Below are 21,372 nucleotides of genomic sequence, written 5' to 3'. Positions count from 1 at the left end.
TTATTGAATTCGAATTTTACCACCTGCCATGCATTACCCTGGGTCTCTGGATTACTAGTCCAGTGACAATACCACTATACCACTGCCTCCCCCTCTTTAAATATGAATTGAGTTTAACCTGGGTTAAAATTTAACCTACAATTTTTTTGGTGCAATAAGTTATTTCAACTAAAATTTTCAATCCTTGTTATGGAGGTATGATAGCTGACACTTCTGCATATCACTTGGAACAAAATTCCACTGCATTCTGTTTTTCAAAACACCGACAAGTTTTCTTCCTCCTGTACAGGCTTCTGAAGAAGCAGAGGACCGAGAGACTTTAGCACTTATGGCAGCCAAGAGTGAAAATGATGGTTCAGGTGATGGCGAAACCTACATTGAGAAGTACACAAGAGGAGTGCTGGAGGTGGAAAATATCCTGAGTCTGGAACGACTCAGGCAGGTGAGTGTTTTTATTTAAAATAACTGCAAATCTAGGCTGTTGAAATCTGAAACAAAATGTCCTGATTTTAAGAATCTATGTGTTGTTTAGATTTGAGCATTTCTGTACTGAAGCGATACCTCCAAAATAATGAGAAATAAGCATAAAGACCTATTTTTTTAAAAAAGACATTTATTATCTAGTTCAGAGAGCAAAATGTATACAGCAGTTATGGCTCTATCATAGAACAAGTATTTTCATAGGTATTGTAAGGAAGTTGGCCAGTGTATACAATACAAAATATTTTAAACAATTGTTTTAGAGTGGTGATCGGGTAAATGTTCAGCTAGCTTGTAGTGTTAGGAGTACCTATGTACTACTCCCTTGAATGTTTATTTCAGATCACTAGACCCAAGACACTCATTGATCCAATCAATGGCATCAAACCTAGAGGGATAGGCCATTTGCGAGTGCAGCTTTTGTGTAAAAACTCTGATTCCTTTCGTCACTTGGCTTGCAAAATATGGGGTGTGATTTTGCCCACAGGCATTGTTAGTGATTCAGTGATTTGCCTACTGGGGTTGGGAAGAGTGCGCACTCACATGTTCAGTCTCTGGATTGTGAAAAATGGCTTCACCAGCCAAGGTTCCAATTATTCAGTGCCCAATGATGGTTTGCACTCTACCCTTTATGGAGATGTTCATGCACACTGTTATCTATGTTCCTAAGCATAATCAGATTCAGGGCTCTACCCTGTGCTTTGTCAAAACTAGAAACATGAACAATGTTAATCCAAAGTAACTTCATACACTGAAAGCAAGCTTATTATGCATTCCTGCCATGGGTTTCATTTATTGTGCTGCAGCTGCTTTGTCGTTTACTAATTACAATGAGACCAGACTGTTCATAGGCATGATAGAAAAAATCTTCATTAGATTTTTGTTGATTTGTGCTTTTGCCTTCCTGTCTTAGGCAGTCACAGTAAAAGAAGCACTTTCGTCAAAAGGAAGGCACATGAAGAGGAGCGTCAGCACACCTAATGTTCACCATGTACGTATTGCAACAAATGGCATAGATCAGCTGCTGTCTGATTTGACACCATGTGTTTAAAAAGGGGCACTTGCATGGCTGATTGTGTGATTAACAAATTGGCATGTTTGAATCCTTTAAGGTTTTTAAAAAAACTTTTGTGAAATCAATTTCTGTATTGGCATGTAATGTTCCACTTAGAAAAGCTTTAAGTTATCGCTTTTGGCTAAGACTCTGATTTTTAAAAAAACAAGTAATTGGGGAGTAATGAAATACTACAAAGTCTACTCCCAGACTGTAGCAGAGCATCTGCTATTTAAATTAAGTTTTGGCATTTGGAGCACTTTGCAAGAAGGTTTTTTTAAAATGCAGCTGAGGAAAGGTGTTAAAGCACTTGTATGCAGAAAGGTAGCAACGGTTAGGCAGGGTAACAAGTGCTTTTTGGGCAATAAGTATGTAACCGTGGATTTGTTTTAAAGATTTCTCTGCATTTTATTTGATTTTTATTATTGGAAAAATTATTGGGTGTTTATTAGTGGAATAGAGCATTTTGATATCACATCTTTGTTAACTGTTTCTTTGGGCTGGTATCTCACTAACTAGCAAGCCTTCATATCTAGCACGAGATGCAACCAGATTTTGGACAATGGTTTATTTTGATGCCCTTAGGAAGAATCACTAAGAGAAGTGCAAGTTTGTTTATCATGGTGTAGGGGCAATTATGCCAATGTTTCAACTCATTCGCACTCTGAAGGGCCCTGCCTTTGCTGGTTTTCTGATGAAGTCTTAGGTTATGGAAACCCTATTTGAACTCTGTGGGCAGTTGGTGTGGATTGTATGGGTGAGCTATAAATACTGACACTTTTAATTGATATGGACCTTCACAAAACAGTGTTGATCACCTAGGTGATTCATTGGTGCCCTTGGGAAGTTTGCTACTTGTGTTCACACAAATCACCTCTACAAGGTAATCCTGTCAGGAAACAGAGTTAATGTTTCAGATTTTCTAATGGAAGATCATCAACCTGAAACATTAACTTGACAGTTGCTGCTTTACCTGCTGAATATTTTCCAGCATTTTCTGATTTAATTCTATAGAAGCTACAGGTCATCATGTCTGTGCCAGCACTTGTTCGTGAACTGAAACTGCCTACGTTAGCACAATTTATTATGTTTGAGTGTATCACGCATCTTGGGCTACACAGCATGCACCTGAGGTCAGAGATATTTTGTTTAGATTGGCCCCAGCAGGATTACTTTGTAGAGGTGATTTGTGTGAATACATGTAGCAAGCTTCCCAATGGCACCAATGAATCATCCAGGTAATCAACACTGTTTTATGAAGGTCCATATGAATTAAAAGTGTCAGTATTCATAGCTCATCCATACCATCCACACCAACTGCCCACAGGGTGATGCTCTTCCATCAGAAGTTCTGAAATATTAACTCTGTTTCTATATGTTGCTGCTTTACCTGCTGAATATTTTCCAGCATTTTCTTTTTAATGCAAAAATCCAGCATTTTAATGCAAAATTCCAGTATTTTACTTGGGCAGCTACTATGGTACTGATTTATTGTAATTATTTATCAGTCACCTCAAAAATTATATGAGAAAACTGAACATAGCAAAGACGTATAAAAGATGTGGAAAGTATTACTTTCAATTCAGCCTGCTGTGAAACACAGAAGTTAAAACTGATCATATTAAAAATAAAATAGTTTAAAAAGGGTCTTCCAAAAGGTGAAAGGGTGAAGCAAAATATTTTTAGATTAGTTGAGCTCCTGTGGTGATACACGTTGGCGGGTCAAGAACAAGTATAGTATTCAGGTGAAGTGGGAGTAGTGGGTGGGGATTTTTTTAGATCACAATATGCAGATGTAATTTGGTTCCCATTTTAAAATTATGCATTCTGTCCTTGCTTTTATATTTCCATTATAAATCACATTTAATGAAGATACTGCCTATTGTAGTTAGACCTTCCTGCTCTGCTGGAAATGTCGGAAGTAAGCACCTTTGTAAGGTTTCTAATATATATTAAATAGCTGCTTGCATCCCAAGCACGGTTTGTGTTTGTAAATTAAACAGCTGCTTCTTACTGGTAAGCATAACTGCATGCATATTTTGAAGTGTTCAGAGCTGTTTAATATTCAGTTAGCTCTTTTTGTAAGATTGAAGATGAGGGTTTTATATAAAAGAATAAATTAGTTAGGCTGTTGGGCATCTTCTGTTGCCTCTACCTCACTGCTGAGCTGGGACAAGAGATAGCTGCTGCTTTTTTAAGGTTAAGAAAAGCAACACTGGAATATTAACAAAGATGATCACTGCTGTTGCCTCTTAAAGACAATCATTGGAAGCTTGTGGGAAATAAATTTGAAGCTCACATCCATCATGTGCCTCAGTTTGGGCAGGCAATTAGTACTTTTAAAAAAGACATTACATTCCATTTCTGATCCAGAAATAGGGATTGAATTAATTAATTAATGAAATCTGCCTTTTTGCATGGATCTGAAAGGAAATAACTATTTTTTAAAAAGAGACAACTGAGCAGCTGTATCTCAAAGGAATAAGCTGTTTGAAGGTTGCAAGATAAGACCTGAAGTGAACAGTGTAATATTATATGTATTTGCATTATATTTGTGCATGTGCATTCATGCCTTTTAGACAAGCGGAAAACTTTAGAACTAAGTTTTAGATATGTGTTTCCAATGATTGTGCCTCAAGGGTTATAATCTTGAATTATTACCCAAGACATGTGCAAATTGGCATAGAGATAATCACATTATGGAGGTACACATGTGTCTGAAGAAATTGGGTAGGAAAGAGGGATTTCCATTTCATGCAGCATTGGGACAGGAAGGAACTGTTGGAACACTCCACCTTTATCGGCTGGAACCAGGATCCTGGAAGAGAGGATAAATAGGTAAATAATAAGGACCTCTGAATGAGTAAATGGGTGAACAGGCTCAGGTGGAAAAGATAGTTTAAATAATAGTTCAACAACAAATGAAAGGGAAGAGAATAGAGTAAAAGTCAGAAATTCTGCTTTAGGTAGGACAAGTAAAGAGAAAACCAAAAGATGTAAAATAATTTAAACCAGGAGAAAGAAATAAGAAATGAGAGAGTGAAATATTAGAGCTGAAGGGCAGTTTAAGGTGTCCGGCCAAATAAATGCTCTTTAGGCAAAGGCACAGAGAATGTGGAACAAATTGAATTAATTACCAGGCACATTGAACTTGATGGGTATAACATGGTAGCCATTACTGAGACATGGCTGCAAGATGATCAGAACAAGGAACTAAATACACCAGATTAAAAGGTCTACAGGAAAAACAGAGAAGGTTGTAGAGAGGGAGGAGGAGCCTTTGTTATTAAGGATAAAATTGCTTCAAGCATAAGAGGACTATAATAAGAGGTAAGTAGTGAAGATTTTTGGGGCGGAATTAAGAAATGGAAAAGGATTCAAAACTGCAACTGGAATTGTGTATAGACCTCCCTGGTAGCAGCTCTGAAGTGGTAGGTTGCACAATTGAAGGGATTATAGACAAATATGTGGGCAAGGCAAGGTGGTTTCAATGAGAGATTCTAACTTTCAATTTAAATTGGGAAAACAAAACCAGTGCATGTCAAAAAGGTATTTCATGAGTAAGCTAGAATAGTTTTTCTATGATCAACAAAACATGCCATATTAGGTTTAATAACAAACGATGGGCAGAATTTTATGGGCCGTATAATATGGTGAGCTGTTCAAAACTCCATTGCCTTTGGTGGGACCGGTTGATCCTGTCGGTGGGAGGGGCCATAAAATTCTGCTCAATGAGTCATATTTAGTTAACAGTCCAATGGTATGCTAACATTTATCTAATAGTGATCATAACCTGATTGAATTCAACATAGTGTTTGAAAGGGAGAAATGCAATAGGGTTCCAGATTTATGTAAGGCTGACTTCAATGCCGTGAGACAGTGACTGTCCGCACTAAACTAGGCAAGCCTGTTAATGATTAAAATGACAAGATTGGTAGGAAGTGTTGAGAAAAGAATTTAATATGATACAGAACTAGTTTATACCCCTAAGGAACAAGAGCTTCACTTTTCAAAAATATGATCATAATGATGAAAATGGTAAGAGACAAAATAAAACTAAAGGAAAAGGCATTCACAAATGCAAACAACAGCACAGATCTTGGTGAATGGGAAAGATATATATAAAAAAGCAACACGTGACAAAACAGATAATAGCTGCGATAAGGTATTTTGGGGGAAAAAAAACTTGCAAGAAATATCAAAATTAACACGCAAACTTTTACAATTATATTCAGAAAAAGAGGAGCGATGTGAGCCCCTTGGCAACTGATAAGTGATATTATCAATGAAAATAAGGAAAATGATGGACATATTGAATAATTACTTTGTGTCAGCAGTTACAGTAAGGAAAGAGCTCAGCATGCTAAAAATCTCAAGGAAACTAATATTGAATCGGGGCAGGGACTCGCCAAAATGAACATTATCAAAATAACAGTAATGAAGAAAATAATTACAAGAGAGAGTGACAAAACCCCAGGACCAGATGGTTTCCACCTGAGAAATTTAAAAGAAGTGAGAACATTGCAGTTGCCCAAGCTGTAATCTTTCAAAGCTATCTCCATTATGGTTCACTTTGACTGGAAAATTGCACGTTACTTGCCTTTTTAAGAATGGTGATTGAGGGGAGCCAGGGAACTACAGTCCAATGAGCCTGGTATCTGTTGTCAGGAAATTATTTGAATCTATAATTAAGGGTAGGGTGTTTGAAATCTGAAAATTTTCAGTTAGTCAGAGGGAACATGGATGGATTTTTTTTTTTTAAAGGGTTGGTCATGCCTGATGAACCTGATTGATTTTTTTTGAAGAATTGACTAAAGCAGTAGACCATAGAATGTACAAACATAGGAAATAGGAGCAGAAGTAGGCCATTCGACCCCTCAAGCCCACTCCGCCATTCAATAAGTTTGTGGCTGATCTATTTGTATTTCGAATTCCACATTCCCATCTATGCCGATAACCTTTTGATTCCGAGCAAAGATCTATCTACCTCTGCCTTAAAAATATCCAATGACTCCACTTCCACTGTCTTCTGAGGCAGAGTTCCAAAGTTGCACAATCCTGTGAGAGAAAAAAATTTCTCCTCATTTCTGTCCTAAAAGGGCGACCCCTAATTTTAAAACTCTGCCCCCTAGTTCTGGACTCACCCACAAGAGGAAACATCCTTTCCAAGTCCACCTTGACAATACCATTCAGGATCTTATATACTTCAATCAAATTAACCCTCACTTTTCTGAACTCCAGTGAAAACAAGCCCAGCCTGTCCAACCTATCCTCCTAAGACAACCTGCTCATTTCAGATATCAATCTAGCAAACCTCCTCTGAACTGCTTCCAATGCATTTATATCCTTCTTTAAATATGGAGACCAAAACTGCAAATAATTTTCAAGATGTAGTCTCACCATTGCCCTGTACAACTGAAGCATAACATCCTTACTTTTATGTTCAATTCCTCTCATAACAAATTCATTCCATTAGCCATCTTAATTACTTGCTGTACCTGCATACTAACATTTTGTGATTCATGCACTGGAACACCTAGATCTCTCCATACCTTGGAATTTTGCAGCCATTCTCTATTTAAATACTCTGCTTTTAATTCTTCCTGCCAAAGTAAACAACTTCACATTTTCCCACATTATACTCCTGTCTGCCAGAATTTTGCCCACTCACTCAACCTATCTACATCTATCTGCAACCGCCTTATGTCCTCTTTGCAACATACTTTCTTAGCTATCTTTGTGTCATCTGTAAATTTAGCTACTGGTTTAGCTACTAGTCATTGATATAAGTTGTAAAAAGTTGAGGCCCCAGCACAGACCCCTGCGGGACTCCATTCGTCACATCTTGCCAATCAGAAAAAGACTGGTTTATGCATACTCTGCTTTCTGCCAGCCAACCAATCTTCTACCCATGCTAATATGTTACCCCCTAGACCATGAGCTTTTATTTTCCACAATAACCTTTGATGTGGCACTTATCGAATGCCTCTGGAAATCTAAGTACAGTACATCTACAGGCTCCCCTTTATCCACAGTGCGTGTTACTCCTTCAAAGAGCTCCAATAAATTGGCTGAGCATTATTTCCCCTTCACAAAACCATGCTGACTCTTCCCAATTACCTTGAGTTTCTCTAAGTGCCCAGCTATAACCGACTTGATGATCTTTTCTAACACGTTCCCCTGACAGATGTCAAGCTAATTGGCCTGTAGTTTCCTGGTCTTCTGCCTCCCTCTCTTCAATAAAGGGGTTATATTTGCTCTTTTCCAATCTGATGGAACCTTTTCAGAATCTAGGGAATTTTGGAAAATTAACACTAATACATGTACTGCCTCATTAGCCACCTCTTTTAAGACCCTAGGATGAAGTCCATCAGGCCCAGGAGATTTTTATCAGCCCGCAGCTCCTATCAGTTCCCGAGTGATTGTAATTTCACCAAGTTCCCCTCTCCCTTCCACTTCCTAATTTACAGCAACTACTGGAATTTTCTTGTATCTTCTATCGTGAAAACAAAAGCAAAATATTTGTTCATTTTATCTGCCGTTTCCTTATTATCTACAATTAACTCTCCATTGTCACTCTTTAGAGAACCAACATTCACTTTACTTATTCTTTTCCTTTTTAAAGATCTGTAGAAACTCTTGCTACCCATTTTTACATTTCTAGCTAGCTTCCTCTCATACTCTAATTTCTTTCTCTGGATTAACCTTTTAGTCATTCTCTGCTGTTCTTTATATTCTGACCAGTCACTTGACCTGCCACTTATCTTTGCATGGTTATGTGATTTTTCCTCAAGTTTGGTGCTTTCCTTAACTTCTTTAGTTAACCATGGACGGTTGGTCCTCCCCTTAGAATTTTTCTTTATAGTAGGAATATACTTATTGTGGGTATTCTGAAATATCCCTTTAAATGTCTGCCACTGCTCCTCTATTGATCTGACCTCTAGACTAGTATCCCAGTTCACTTCAGCTCGCTCAGTTTTCATGCCCACAAAGTTGCCCTTATTTAAGTTTAAAATACTAGTGTTAGACCCACTCTTCTCCCTTTCAAACTGGATTTAAATTCAATTGATTGCTGCTACCTAGGGGTGTCTTCACTCTGAGGTCATTAATTTATTCTGTCACATTACAAAATACCAAGTCTAACATAACCTGCTTTCTGATTGGTTCCAGAATGTGCTGCTCTAAAAAAAAACTATCTCAAAAGCATTCTATGAATTCCTCATCCAGGCTACTACTGCCAATTTGATTTTTCTGGTTCATATGTAGATTAAAATCACCCATGATTATTGTCGTCCCTTTATCACAAGCACTCAATATTTCTTCTTGTATACTTTGTCCTACATTGTGGTTACTGTTAGGGTGCCTGTAGACGACTCCCACTAGTGACTTCTTTCCCCTAACTATTCCTCCTCTCCACCCAAACTGATTCAACATCCTGATCTCCTGAACAAAAGTCATCTCTACCTGTTGCACCAATGCCATCCTTGATCAAGAATGCTACCCCTCCACCTTTACGAATGTTATTTTTATGGGCTTCTAGAAAGCATTTGATAAGGTTCCTCATAAGAGACTATAAGGTAAAGTTGAAGCTCAAGGAAATAAAAGCAAATTATTGCTCTAGTTAGGAAATTGGTCCTGCAAAAGAGACAGTATGGATAATGGGTAGGTACTCTAATTGGCAGGATGTGACTAGTAGTCTCCCTCAAGGATCTGTGTTGAGGCCTCAACTATTCACCATATTTATCCATAACTCAGATGATGGAATTGAAAGCCACATATCTAAATTTAACAATGACACAAAGATGAGCAGTATTGTAAACTGTGTAGAATCATAAAATTATAAAGAGATATTGATTGAGTGAATGGTAAAACTGTAGCAAATGGATTTCAATGTTTGAAAATGTGAGTTGGACCTAAAAAGAATAAAACTGAGTATTTTGCAAATGGAGAAAAGCAAGAAACAGTAGAGATCAAAATTTGTTTGTGGTTCAAGGTGCATAATCTTTAAAGTACCTTAAATAGGTACAAAAGGTAATCAAAAAGGTGGATGGAACGTTGGCCTTGATATTTAGAGGACCAGAATACAAGGAGGTAGAAATCACGCCTCTGCTATATAAAGCCTTGGTTAGACTACCTCTAGAGTACAGAGAGTATTTCTGGATATATTAGCCTTGAATGAAGCGCTGCATAGTGTTTACTAGCTTAATACCCAGGCTCCAAGAATCAAATTAAGGGAGATTATACAAACCAGGGTTGTATTTCTAGGAATTCAGAAGATTAAGTGGCAATTTGATTGAAGTTTTCAAGATATTAGTAGGAATAGCTAGGTCAGAAAAAGCGAAACTATTTCTGCTGGTTAGTGAGTCAAGAACTAGGCAGCATAGTGTAAAAATAGAGCCAGACCTTTCAGGAGTGTAATTTGAAACAGTTCCACACACAAAGTGTGGTACAAGTTTGGAGCACTCTTCCACAAATGGCAATTGATGCTAGATCAGTTGTAAATCTGAAGAAGGCAAAGGCGGGCATATGAAGTTGGGTCACAGGTCAGCCTTAATTTCCTTGAATGACCAAATGGTTTTGAGGAGCTAAATGGCCTCCTTCTGTTCCTATGTGGCCAAACTATTGGGCACTGTTCTAGCAACGAGTAATATAAAAATTGAGATCAGCATAAGAGACAGAAGTTACGAATAGGAATGCGATCCAGATGGCTTTCCTGTCTAGATTAAGATAGGATAGAGCAGGGCAAAATTAAACCTACTTAATTGACTTTTAATGAAATCAGCTATAGTGTGTTTTGCCAAGTGTTTGCAATTGCTTAATGCAGCAGAAATCAGTTAACATAGCATGGAAACCCAAAACAAAAAGCCAGATATCCAAAGTCATACAGTTGAATGCTGTTGCTCATATCTATTCCTCAGAAAAAGAAGCTTGCTGAACCGATGGAGGCAAGCAGCCACTTAACTGAAGTCCACTGGAGGTCACCAGTAATGGACAATCATTCCATTTCTCCTGTCCATTCCTGTCCTGTGCCCAGATGTCAATCTGATTTATTACCTTTGACCATGTATCATTCTACGACTACATCTCACCAATTAGTGAGTGTACCTGAGTTCACTGGAAGTCTAGACTGTAGGATTGACGTGGAAGACTGGATAAAGGATATGCAGCAATTACTGGCTGTCCGTGAAGTGCCTGCCACGTTCCAGTTTGAACTTGTTGTGCACCGCCTTAAGGGAAGAGCAAAAATGCTTGTTCTTAATTTGCCACTAAAGGACCAGACTCCTGAGAGAGCCTTTGAGAAACTCAGAGCAGAATATGGGAGCTCTCGACTCTCACCAGATCCTGCAATTGGTTTCTTTCAAAATTTTCAGCAGTCATATGATGTCAAGCCCAACTATGCAGTGGGGGCAGTGTTAAGAACTTTTAAAGCAAGAGCAAGTAAACGGAGTGCTTCCATACGCAAGGATTTCAAAATTCAACCACAATTCATGAATGTTGGACTTGATCAAGAGACTCATCAGAAGCCTCCACCAATAAAACCAAAGTTGGTAACGTTCAAGGGACAGCAAACTAAGCTGAAACAGCTACAGTGTGAAAATAAGGTGTCCTCTAGACAATCCAGAAAGCCAGTCAAAGTTCATGACCAGGTTCAGTCCATGTCTGTGCAAAGTGGTCAAGAAAGCTTTGGAGATCCTCCACAGCTTGTTGGTTCCGTACAAGACCCTGCTCTGCTTGAGCTTACTACATTAGTGAAGCAACTTGCTTTGCATCAGAAGGATCAGATGGAGAGACTACAGAGAATGGAGAAATTACAGTTTATGATGAGCCATGGAGGCAATGCAACACCATCCACTGTATCTAAACCTTACAGAAGTGATACCAATTTCACAGAAAGAGTGGATAGCAAAAATACAAGATCACTGAACAGTGAAGGGTTTTGTATATGTCACTTTTGCGGACAGGAAGGACATACATTTAAAACGTGCAAGTCAAAAAGACAACCTTTTATAACAGACAAGCCATTGTTTTCCAGCTTCCAGCACTTGGACAAATAAAACTCATGATCCGGGGGCAAATTACATACATAACATTTTAAGAAGAGAAAAGCCCTATCCAAAGAAAATGTAGAAAGTATTTATACATAGAAAATACTTCAAAACTAAGAGCTAACCAGCCTCATTTCCCTGAAAAATTTCAATATTTAGCCAGCCCCAGTAATGAGGAATTTACTTAAGTTATTGATGTAATATGCAAAAATGGGGTAGGCCCTGGACAGTGACAGTTTGCAGTGAACAATTAGTGGAAATAGCTGGAATAAATAGACTGCTGGTTAATGTAGGAAGCCTCGATGTCATTAACCCTATGCCCTGATGAATTAATATTTGATAACTTAATTTTTTGATCATATTGGTGCCTTGGTGTGAGTCTCTATAGAAAAGTAGGAAGAGTTTGGCCTGGGCTTATGTCAAAAGGATAAGTGCCTGTTAAAGAAAAATGCTGTGTGAAAATATTGGCAGTAAGTGTTAAGCCTGGTATAAAGGGCATTTAGAGATATACAGTAAATGTTGGCCTTGCCAATGATACCTACATCCCTTGGATAAATATAAAAAGACATGATTTACCTTCAATATAAAGTAGAATCAGGTTGGAGATCAACAGTAAACATCAACATTAAAAACACTAATAAGAATTAGCAACCTAACCAGGAATGCCTTGACCATGAGATGAAGCCCAAGTTGTCTGCTGTTTGATGTACTGAGCAATTTAATCAAGAACTGGAGTTGATCTACAGTAAGAGAAAGCCTTGGTATTAGCTAAATATGGATTAGTTCAAATTATTATTCAATCAGCAGTCTATTTGCAATTACTCCAGCCATGCATTGTTTAGAATAAGCAAACACTAAGTTTATGAATTTGGAATATTTAATGGGGGTACCAACTAGTTACCAAATATAATTTCTTTTACCAAGAGTAGTGTAATTCTGTGTGGATTCAATCCTACTGTGGAACCTTGCTGGATGGAATTGTACAACAAGCCTATGGTGTTGCCATGTCTCGCGCCTGTACTCACATCCATTATGATTCCACAATGGTAAAAGTGTTATGCAAGATTATCAGAATATTCTCAAAGATCAACTGTGTAACTGGAAGGCTAATAAAAGATATCTGACCTACACAAAGTGATATTATTTTGAAACTGATGCGGTTTGTCAGCCGCACTGAGTAGTTTGCATCTCCCCAAGATGGAAATAAATTGTGTGCACCCTGGTTAAAATATACAGCTGAAGTTCAATATCATTCTAATGACTGGGAATCTTGTCAAACCAGAAAAGGGAGATGACCATGCAATTATTGTAGCAAGTGACCATTCAACATCGCATCAGTGCAATGAAATTACAACTCTGTTCAGTGGTTAGGAACTATTCCAGGTTCCTAATGACCACCAATATGTAAAACGTGTACAGGAGAGGATTGCAGAAGTTAACATCTGATTTTGGTGACATGAGTGGAAGTAAAAGTGAATGAAACCCTGTTAATTTTTATCTTGGACAGCTAATTTGTGTTAATCTGTGAATGGAAATGAAATTTTGTACTCATGGAGCTACAGTTCAGTTTATTTCTGGAGGTACTTTATGGATCTAATACAATTTTAGTAACTTTTTGGTTGAGTAAGATAATCTAAAACGAGAGCTTTCTCAGTTACCTATGATGTTCTACGTGCGTAGCTGACTGACTGGAGTTCTACACACAAGTGGCTAATTTCATAATAACTCTACCACTGAAGAAAACAGATGAAATTATAATCATAATTCTGAAGTAAGATGCTACCTATCATTTCCAGATAATCTTGTTGGTAACGCAAGGATGGTGATGGCCCATAAGTATGCTGACTAAGCGGAATAATATTGAAAGTAACTAATTTGTAGGCAAGGTGGTAACCAGCTCCACCCTCCAGCCAAGAGTTCCTCCCAAGTACCAGGGGCTAAAAAATTCATTGCGACACAGATTGATTAACCTTTCTCAGGAGAAATGAATGACAGACTATATCTATATGTATGTACAAGAAGCTCCATTGAAATCATCCTAATTATCCTGGCAACAACTTCAACTAACAGCAGGATGTTTCAAAGTCACCTGTTGAGAAATAGCCCTCACGTCCAGCCTATTTTCCCTTCTCCCCAACCAAAATACCTTCAATGACCCAGCTCCTGTTGAACATTTTCAAACCATTGATGAAAGCTCTTACTGGGGGAACTGAAGAAACTGAAAGCAGAGGTCAGCGGGAAGTAAGGCAAGACTGGCTTTTTGCAAACCTTGGTCTGGAGGTGTTGCTGTGAAAGGTATGAAAAATAGTACCTGACATCAGCATGCATGCATGTACATTGCAGTGGGCAAAAGTTAGCAGCAGACAGGCAGCAGATTGAATTTTTCTAATGACCAGAGCTAAAGCCTTTTAATTTCATACACTAATGTGCCTTATGTATTGCTTTCTTGACTTGGTGGCTGATGCTATTTATAGTAGATCTATTCCTATATCAGTCACTGCACTGAATAATGATCTGGGCATCATTGAACAAGTGTAGACAGCATAAATTGTGGCCATTTTAGAAACCATCAAAGTAGTGAGGGATGCAAGACAGTAATGGAAACAGGTGTTGTGTTCCCATGCTATATAGTTCTCCCTACTGTTTGTGCATGTTTGCAGTTCTGTTTCACTGCCCACTTTCGATCTGAGTTACTGCAGCAGAAGGAAATAGCATGCATTCTCCTTGCATTATTCATGGTGCCTTACAGAAATTAATATTGCAATATTTTGGTGTAAAATGTTCAGTTAGAGCCTGTGTGACTGTGGAACGTAGACACACGGCTGATGTGCTGAGGCGAGATGTACCATATTAGAAAATGTAGATTGTACTCTGAAGCATTTCAAAATGTTATCCTGGAAGATACTTCTGTGCTCATTCAAAGGCTTTCTTGTGTAAAAAGCAAAAAATGGTTTAAATGTGCTCGTTTATTTTTGCTGCTTAAATATGGCAACGGACATGTAATGTGCCCACCACTTTTAGGTGCTTATAATTACTTATGGGAATTGTATTAATTTTATTACAGATCACACCCTTAACTGTGTGTGTTGTAAATGTTGAAACGTAATGGAAAATAATATGCCTAAAATTCACAACCATGCTTTAAATGTGCTTATTAAACAATCTTAGATCAAAGCAGGAAAGGAAGACATTTTGAGGCAAGCAGAAATTATTATAAAATCTCTGATTTGCCTGTCTTGTTACATTTTTGCTTTCTACAGGTCTCCAGTAGTCGATCAGATCTTTCTGGATATGAAGAGGATGAGTACAGGGTACGTTACCAATGAATTCTTAAACACTACATAAATATAATAGGTGCATGCTAGAGCTCGTGGGGAATCATAGGTAAGAGCGTGAAATTGATGGTTTTGCTGCTAAATGCAGGTGTTTATTTGTCCAGAGGATAATCCCTAACAATGTCTTATAAGTACCCTGGAGACTTTGATTTTCTATTCCATTTTAAATGAATGGAAAGCCAGGGGCTGTAGTCCAGCAATTTTCCAACCCTTCAAGTACTACCTCTTAATTAGGAACATTGGATCAGGGACTCGGCCCTGAGATCAGTAATGCAATCTAAATTTTGAGCAAATGCATAATACGTTGAGTGTGCTCAAAAACCAGGACTATAACAGCTAATGCCAGCAATTCAACTTCCCTCCCCAACTTCCCTTAAATTAATTCAGTTTGGGATTTGACTTGCTGATATAAAACAATATTTATATGGAATGACCTCCCAGTTAAGGACAGCGAAGACAAAAATTCTGGAAGCATTTAAGAGGCAGCAATTTGGACAGGTAGAATTGTTGGCTCGTGTAGAATAATGAGCTCGACAGCCTCTCTCTTTCCAATCATTGTGACTCAAATCTATCTGGTCAAATCAAATTACAGCCAAAGGACAGGCTCACAACAGCAATTTAGCATGTACATCCCTAGGTGGTGATGGCATGGGCCATCTTTCGAACCTTGGGCTTGAATTTTTTCACTAACAACTTTTAAGCCATTGGCAGATATTAAAACTTGTAAATGCTTGGACCACTCATTGAAAAACACATACTCAACAACGTTATTGATGGAATAATACAGAAAATGCTAGAAGTACTCTGGTCTGGCAGTGTTAATGGAGAGAAAAACGGAGTTAACTTTTCAGGTCGATGACCTCCCATGAGAACAGTTCTGATGAAAGGTCATCAAGCTGAAATGTGAGGCTGGGTTTTCGCAGCCCAGATGGGGCTGAAACAGAGCCCGGCTACCTGATAAATAACAGCATGCCAAGAAGCTGAGCATCCCATCTCCATTTCCAGTATCTCAGATTTTTCTCAGAGTGGGGGCAAGCGTGGGCCTCCAAACTTGCAGGTGCCCCCAACTAAGCCAATTAAAGTTGTTAAGGGTCCATTCTTTGCAAACTTTTTGAATCTTCCTGGGGGCAGCCAGCATTCAGCAGCATTCTGTCTCAGACCAGCTGGAGGCAGGTGAGGACCATGTCAGGGTGAATCACGGAGGTCAGCAAAGCCTAGAAAGGTAATTGATCATGCTTTTCATAGGTGAAATGGCTTGCCCATTTGAAATTAAAGTTTCAGCCTATCGACAGTCAGGGAAGGAGTCAGCATTAAGAACTTTGCCAGTTCAGGGAGCCATCACCCTCCTGGCATTGCATGGATATCAGAGCATTGGCATGGCTGAACTCCACGATCACCAGGAAGGCTGCAGCTGGTGCTGCTCTCTCAGAATTTGAGATCATTGGAAATGAAGAGCAACAGCCTGCTTAGGAAGAACAGAACCCCAGCCAGCAGGAAGCTAGATGAGAGGGATGAGGAACAAGAAGGAGACACTAACCTGAGCACAGATCTACATTCAGAGGTGAAGATATCTGGAGATGGCTGTGAACCAATGTCAAAGGAGACTGCAACTCTCTAGGCAGATGGTCACAGACGTTTATAACCTTGTCAGAGAAGACCGGTGCATCACTCAGGTGACAGATGCCCTCTTCACTAAGGCTGAAAAACACATCAGATTCGAAATTGATGGAGCTTTGCAGGCTCAGAGGGTACTGAGTACAGTGCCTGGTCCAGTCAGGTAGTGCCCTCCAATATCCTCCTGCAAGGCCCTCAGTCATTGGAGTGGCCTGTTATGCTTTCCATAACATGGTCCTCCAAAGAGGTGTGGAGCTTGAGGACAGTGAGGCCCCTAGGAGGCAACAGAAGAGGAGGAATTGGAGTCAAAGGGAGATGACATTGAACAGAGAAGTGCCCCTGCTGCATGATGAGGTGGCCTCTTCCTGCCACACTCTTGGAAGAGGACCTCCCTCCTCTCCCTCATAAGACGTAGGAGCAGAAGTAGGCCATTTGGCCCATCGAGTCTGCTTTGCCATTCAATGAGATCATGGCTGATCTAATAATCCTCAACTCCACTTTCCTGCCGTTTCCCCACAATCCTTGCCATAACCCATTGAAGATGAAAGTTAACATATTTGGTGCTGTACTTACTTTCTACAACTAAATGTATTAAAACCATCAAACAGTATAAATTCAGTATTGGACTACCTCTTGTTTAAAAAATCTTCCAGAATCCAACTGCAAGTCAAACTTTACAAGCCCAAGACCTACATTCTGTTTCTCATATTTTATACAAAAATCTACAAATCTGCATTCACTGCTCCACTTCAGTGCACATTAGAGACGCCCATATAAGATCCAGGAGGATTAGATGTGGTTCAGGTTCAACCTGAAAAGAACTTTGTACATATAGGGCAGGAGTTTACGCGGCAGCAAGTGGGGGTGGGGCCCGCTTGCTGACCCATAAAATGACGCGGGGTGATGTCGGGGAGAACTCCCGACATCACCGCGCCCCATTTAAATTTTCAGGAAGGTGGGGGTGCAGCAAAATCAACTGCGCACTCGCCAACCTGTCAATGGCCAATTGAGGCCATTGACAGAGTCAATTATGTAATTAAAGGACCTGCCCGTCCAACCTTAAGGTTGGCGGACAGGCCAGGAGCCCCGGCGCAAACTAGAAAAATCATGAAACCTCATCTACCATTTTTAATTGGACAGGAAACCGTTCTCCATATCAGCTAAAGGCTTGCACCATGAAAATCCAAACTTCAGTTGCTTTCCCAACAGACATGGGTTTCTTGCACGTAAACAGTCCCAGCTCCTGTTTCTCACCTCCGTTGCAAAAAATGATCCAATTACCTTTGTTTCTCTCTCCACAGATGCTGCCTGAACTGCTGAGTGTTTCTAGCATCTTATGTTTTTATTTCAGATTTCCAGCATCTGCAGTATCTTTGTAATAAAGTTATTGATGGATCTTGAGTAAAAGAGCAGTAAAAGTAACACTGATGTAGGCATGACATTTATTTCATTGCATGACACTAGTACTCATGTGGCCATATGAAGGGAGTCTCTTAACTGTTATCCTAAATGTCAATTCTGTGGTGCAAATTTTACTTTGCTTTTGACCAAAGGCTTATATGAAGGTGGGGCCTTTCTTGTGAGGTTCTTCAACACACATACCAGTCCTCCTCATATAGCAAATGGAAAAAGGAACTGCAGCTCTCTACTTTCAATATTTATGATAACTATTCAAATTTTCTTAAAAGCAACTCAAATTATGCACAACTTTGTTTAAAGTGTTCTTACTGCAATGAACTCTAACATAGGTCATTGTAAAGCTACCATGAATTGTTTCCTAACTCTTCCACACCAACCCATGACTTTCCTCCCGTTCCCTTCCATGGACAAAAAAAGTAACAGGCTGCTGTGTTCAGAAGCAGGAAACCACAGCCATTTACAACAAACTTCCACTGTACCCAGTCACATGAAGATGGAAGTAGATTAAGTGAACTGGACTTGAGAGTTTTGTTCTTTGACTTCTCCATTTTTATTGTGCAAATATTGTACTTGGATAATTTAGTCCATTAAAGGAGCATCTTCGGTTCCCGTAATGATTGATCTAACCTGTCCCAGTTAGTGTGTCAACTTGGAAATGTGCAATGTTAAAATCATTTTGCATCAAAAGGACTCGTTACGTTGCTGGAATTGCCTCCATTATAAAAGGTTTGCACATCCTAAAAACAGCATTAATTTTCTTCTCACCCCATACTGTGGTTTAACTATTTTTCTGAAGATTTCAATAGTTTTGTTTAAGTTAAAATGACATGCAGTTTAGCATATGGTTTTAATTTCCTGGCTATTCTGGCATACAACTAAAAATAATTGATTCATTGTTTTTGTAAAAGCAGTAAACCATTTTATTTATTTTTCCTGATGCTGCTAGGGTCGTTCAGAGAGTCATCATGATATTTCTGACTGCTCGTTCAACTCTCAGGAATGTTCCTGGTACGGTACCCTACCTAAAGATTCACCACGCAGGGTAAAAGACACTGGAGGTAAATATAATTATCAGCAAAGTGAAATCAACTAATTATACTTATCATGAAAAGACAGAAATATGGAACATTTAATAGTACAATAAGATCATGTTGAATTTTTAATATTTAGCATACGCTAAAATTTAATTTTTATTTTAAATGTCCATCTTGTCAGGCTTCCTGAAATACTTAAAATCTTTCAAGTATTTAATTTTTTGCTCTCATTTCCTCCCACCCTCTCCTCTCCTTTCCTCCCCCTCCCCCACTCTCTTCTCCACCTTCTGCCAAACGTTTGGTGGAAACCCTGGGCAGAATTTTCCCAAATTTGCCCTAACGACGTTTCACCCACCAGTCGTGATGGCGGGTTTTCATGTCGTATTGTCCCAACCCACCTCATTATTAATGCATTTCCGGGAAACACGCCGTTTCCATGATGGGCAGGCTCTCATTCGCCCTCCCGCCAGCACCCCCGCCATTGCATCATACCGGCCACCATGTTTAAAAGGAGCTGCCAGCACACCGCTCATTGCTACCAGCTCACCAACACTGCCTGGGAGGCATGGCCAGCAAAGGAAAAAAGACTGCAGCCCTCTGAGTGACTGCTGGATGCTGTGGAGGCCTGCCGGGACGTCCTGTACCCCTGCTTTGGCCGCAGGATGGGCAGCAACATCACCAATCTGGCTTGGGAGGCAGTGGCAGCGTTGATCAGCGCTAACACCCTTCAGAAGAGGACAGCCACCCAGTGCTGCAAGAGGATGAATGATCTCAGTTCCACCAGGGTAAGTCACTCTTTTCATCATTCTCAACTCTCACACTCACAAACCCAGTACACATCCACAGGCCCTTACTTCAAGGGACATCACCATTCACTCTCTCACACAATCCTTCATTGTCCTCAGCCCACCCATGGGACCACTCACCACCTGCATAGGCCAGGCACATCTATCTGGCAGGCATTCTGCTTACATATTCTCCATCTCTATCCATGCAGGACAAGCTGGCGCACAACGAGAGGGAGAGGTCGCAGACCGGTGGCGGAGTACCCGAAATCAAGGTCCCCCCGGACTTTGAAAACAGAGCCATCCAGCTGACCAGCCATGATCTGGACCGTTCCTGTGCTGACAGTGAGGACAGCGGTGCTGTACCAAGTGAGGATCCAGCAGTGCAACATCCATCAGACACTCATGCACTAATTATCTCCCCTTGGTTTCGCCAAAAAACCGACAGAATCTGCCTCCAATCAAGCCCTGAAGAAATCTCCAAAGGGGAATCTGATGGCACCGTCCTCGAAGTTCCATCACAGCGCTCACCCACAACCTTCTCCAGCGCAGAGACACACACCTCAGTGGGACCTAGCTTTAGAATAGCCATGGGATTACATACTGGTGAGCACAGTGCACAGTCTGATGCATGGCAGGCGGCGGCAGGGAGTACCCAGGTCCCCGGCATTCGGAGTGCTGCTGGAGGCCAGGAACCTGTTGAGTCCGAGTCAGATGATGAGCCTCTGGACTCGGCCATGTCACAGTTGCTGGAGCTGCAAAGGTAAGCTCAGGCACATCAGAAAGGGATGTCCGCTGCACTCCTCAGATTGCAAAGCACGATGGAGGAGTCCATCTGTCTTCAGCCTGCGGTGATAGCGCCAGCATTGCAATGCATTGAGGTCAACACTGGCAGGATGGCGGCCGCCATGGAGACCTTGGCCCAGGACATTGCTCCTGCACTGCTGCACAGGCTGAACTCCATCACTGATACCATTGTTGGCCTCCAACAGTGTGTACGCAAGAAGGATGCTGGGCAGCTCGATTCCACTCCATCTACCCCTTCCCCTCATGGAGTCAGCCAGGGGCCCTCAGGCACCCTTAGGGATGAGGATCAGCAGGTGCACTCCACGGGGCCATCCACCCAGGTGACTCCGAGAATGTCCGGCCCATCTGAAACCCCTCTTCCTGTGACCCCAGCAGCTCTAGCTCCACAGGCCGAGGAGGGTGCCACTGCCTCACCGCAGTAACCTGAAAGCCAGCCCGGGCTCTCCGAGTCTCAGCCCTCCAGAGGACGCCTGCCAAAACCACCACAGACAGGGCAATGCAGTCAGCAGGCTGCCTCCACCTCCGCTGTGGATATCCGGGGAGCACCAAGATGTAGCTGCAGGATTAGGTCAGTTAAGGAGAAGTAACTCTTTCGAGTACAAACCCATTTCCATCTGTTTCAAATGAAGTTACATTGTTTCATAGTTTGCCATTGTGAGATTTGAACTCTTGATCTTGTGGTTACAAACCCAGTACCATAACCACTTGGTAAGGAGAAGTAACTCTTTCGAGTACAAACACGTTTCCATCTGTTTCAGATGAAGTTACATTGTTTCATAGTTTGCCATTGTGAGATTT

At 40.4% G+C, this 21,372-nt stretch overlaps 1 protein-coding gene across 3 annotated transcripts in view; it reads left to right on the top strand.

Annotated features, from left to right (window-relative positions):
- The window catches only part of kif13a (kinesin family member 13A), a 363,930-nt gene that overhangs the window by 325,368 nt on the left and 17,190 nt on the right, over positions 1-21,372 (top strand). For all 3 annotated transcript variants that reach the window (XM_041183792.1, XM_041183793.1, XM_041183791.1), the window contains exons 33-36: positions 290-442; positions 1,394-1,471; positions 14,841-14,891; positions 18,895-19,006. In XM_041183792.1, coding sequence (XP_041039726.1) covers positions 290-442; positions 1,394-1,471; positions 14,841-14,891; positions 18,895-19,006 — 394 coding nt within the window. The remainder of the gene's footprint in view (positions 1-289; positions 443-1,393; positions 1,472-14,840; positions 14,892-18,894; positions 19,007-21,372) is intronic.

This window comes from Carcharodon carcharias, chromosome 3 (assembly GCF_017639515.1).
Source record: "Carcharodon carcharias isolate sCarCar2 chromosome 3, sCarCar2.pri, whole genome shotgun sequence".
Lineage (NCBI taxonomy): Eukaryota > Metazoa > Chordata > Chondrichthyes > Lamniformes > Lamnidae > Carcharodon > Carcharodon carcharias.
Note: the sequence above shows the minus strand (reverse complement) of the source record. Positions and strands in the feature narration are given on the sequence as shown.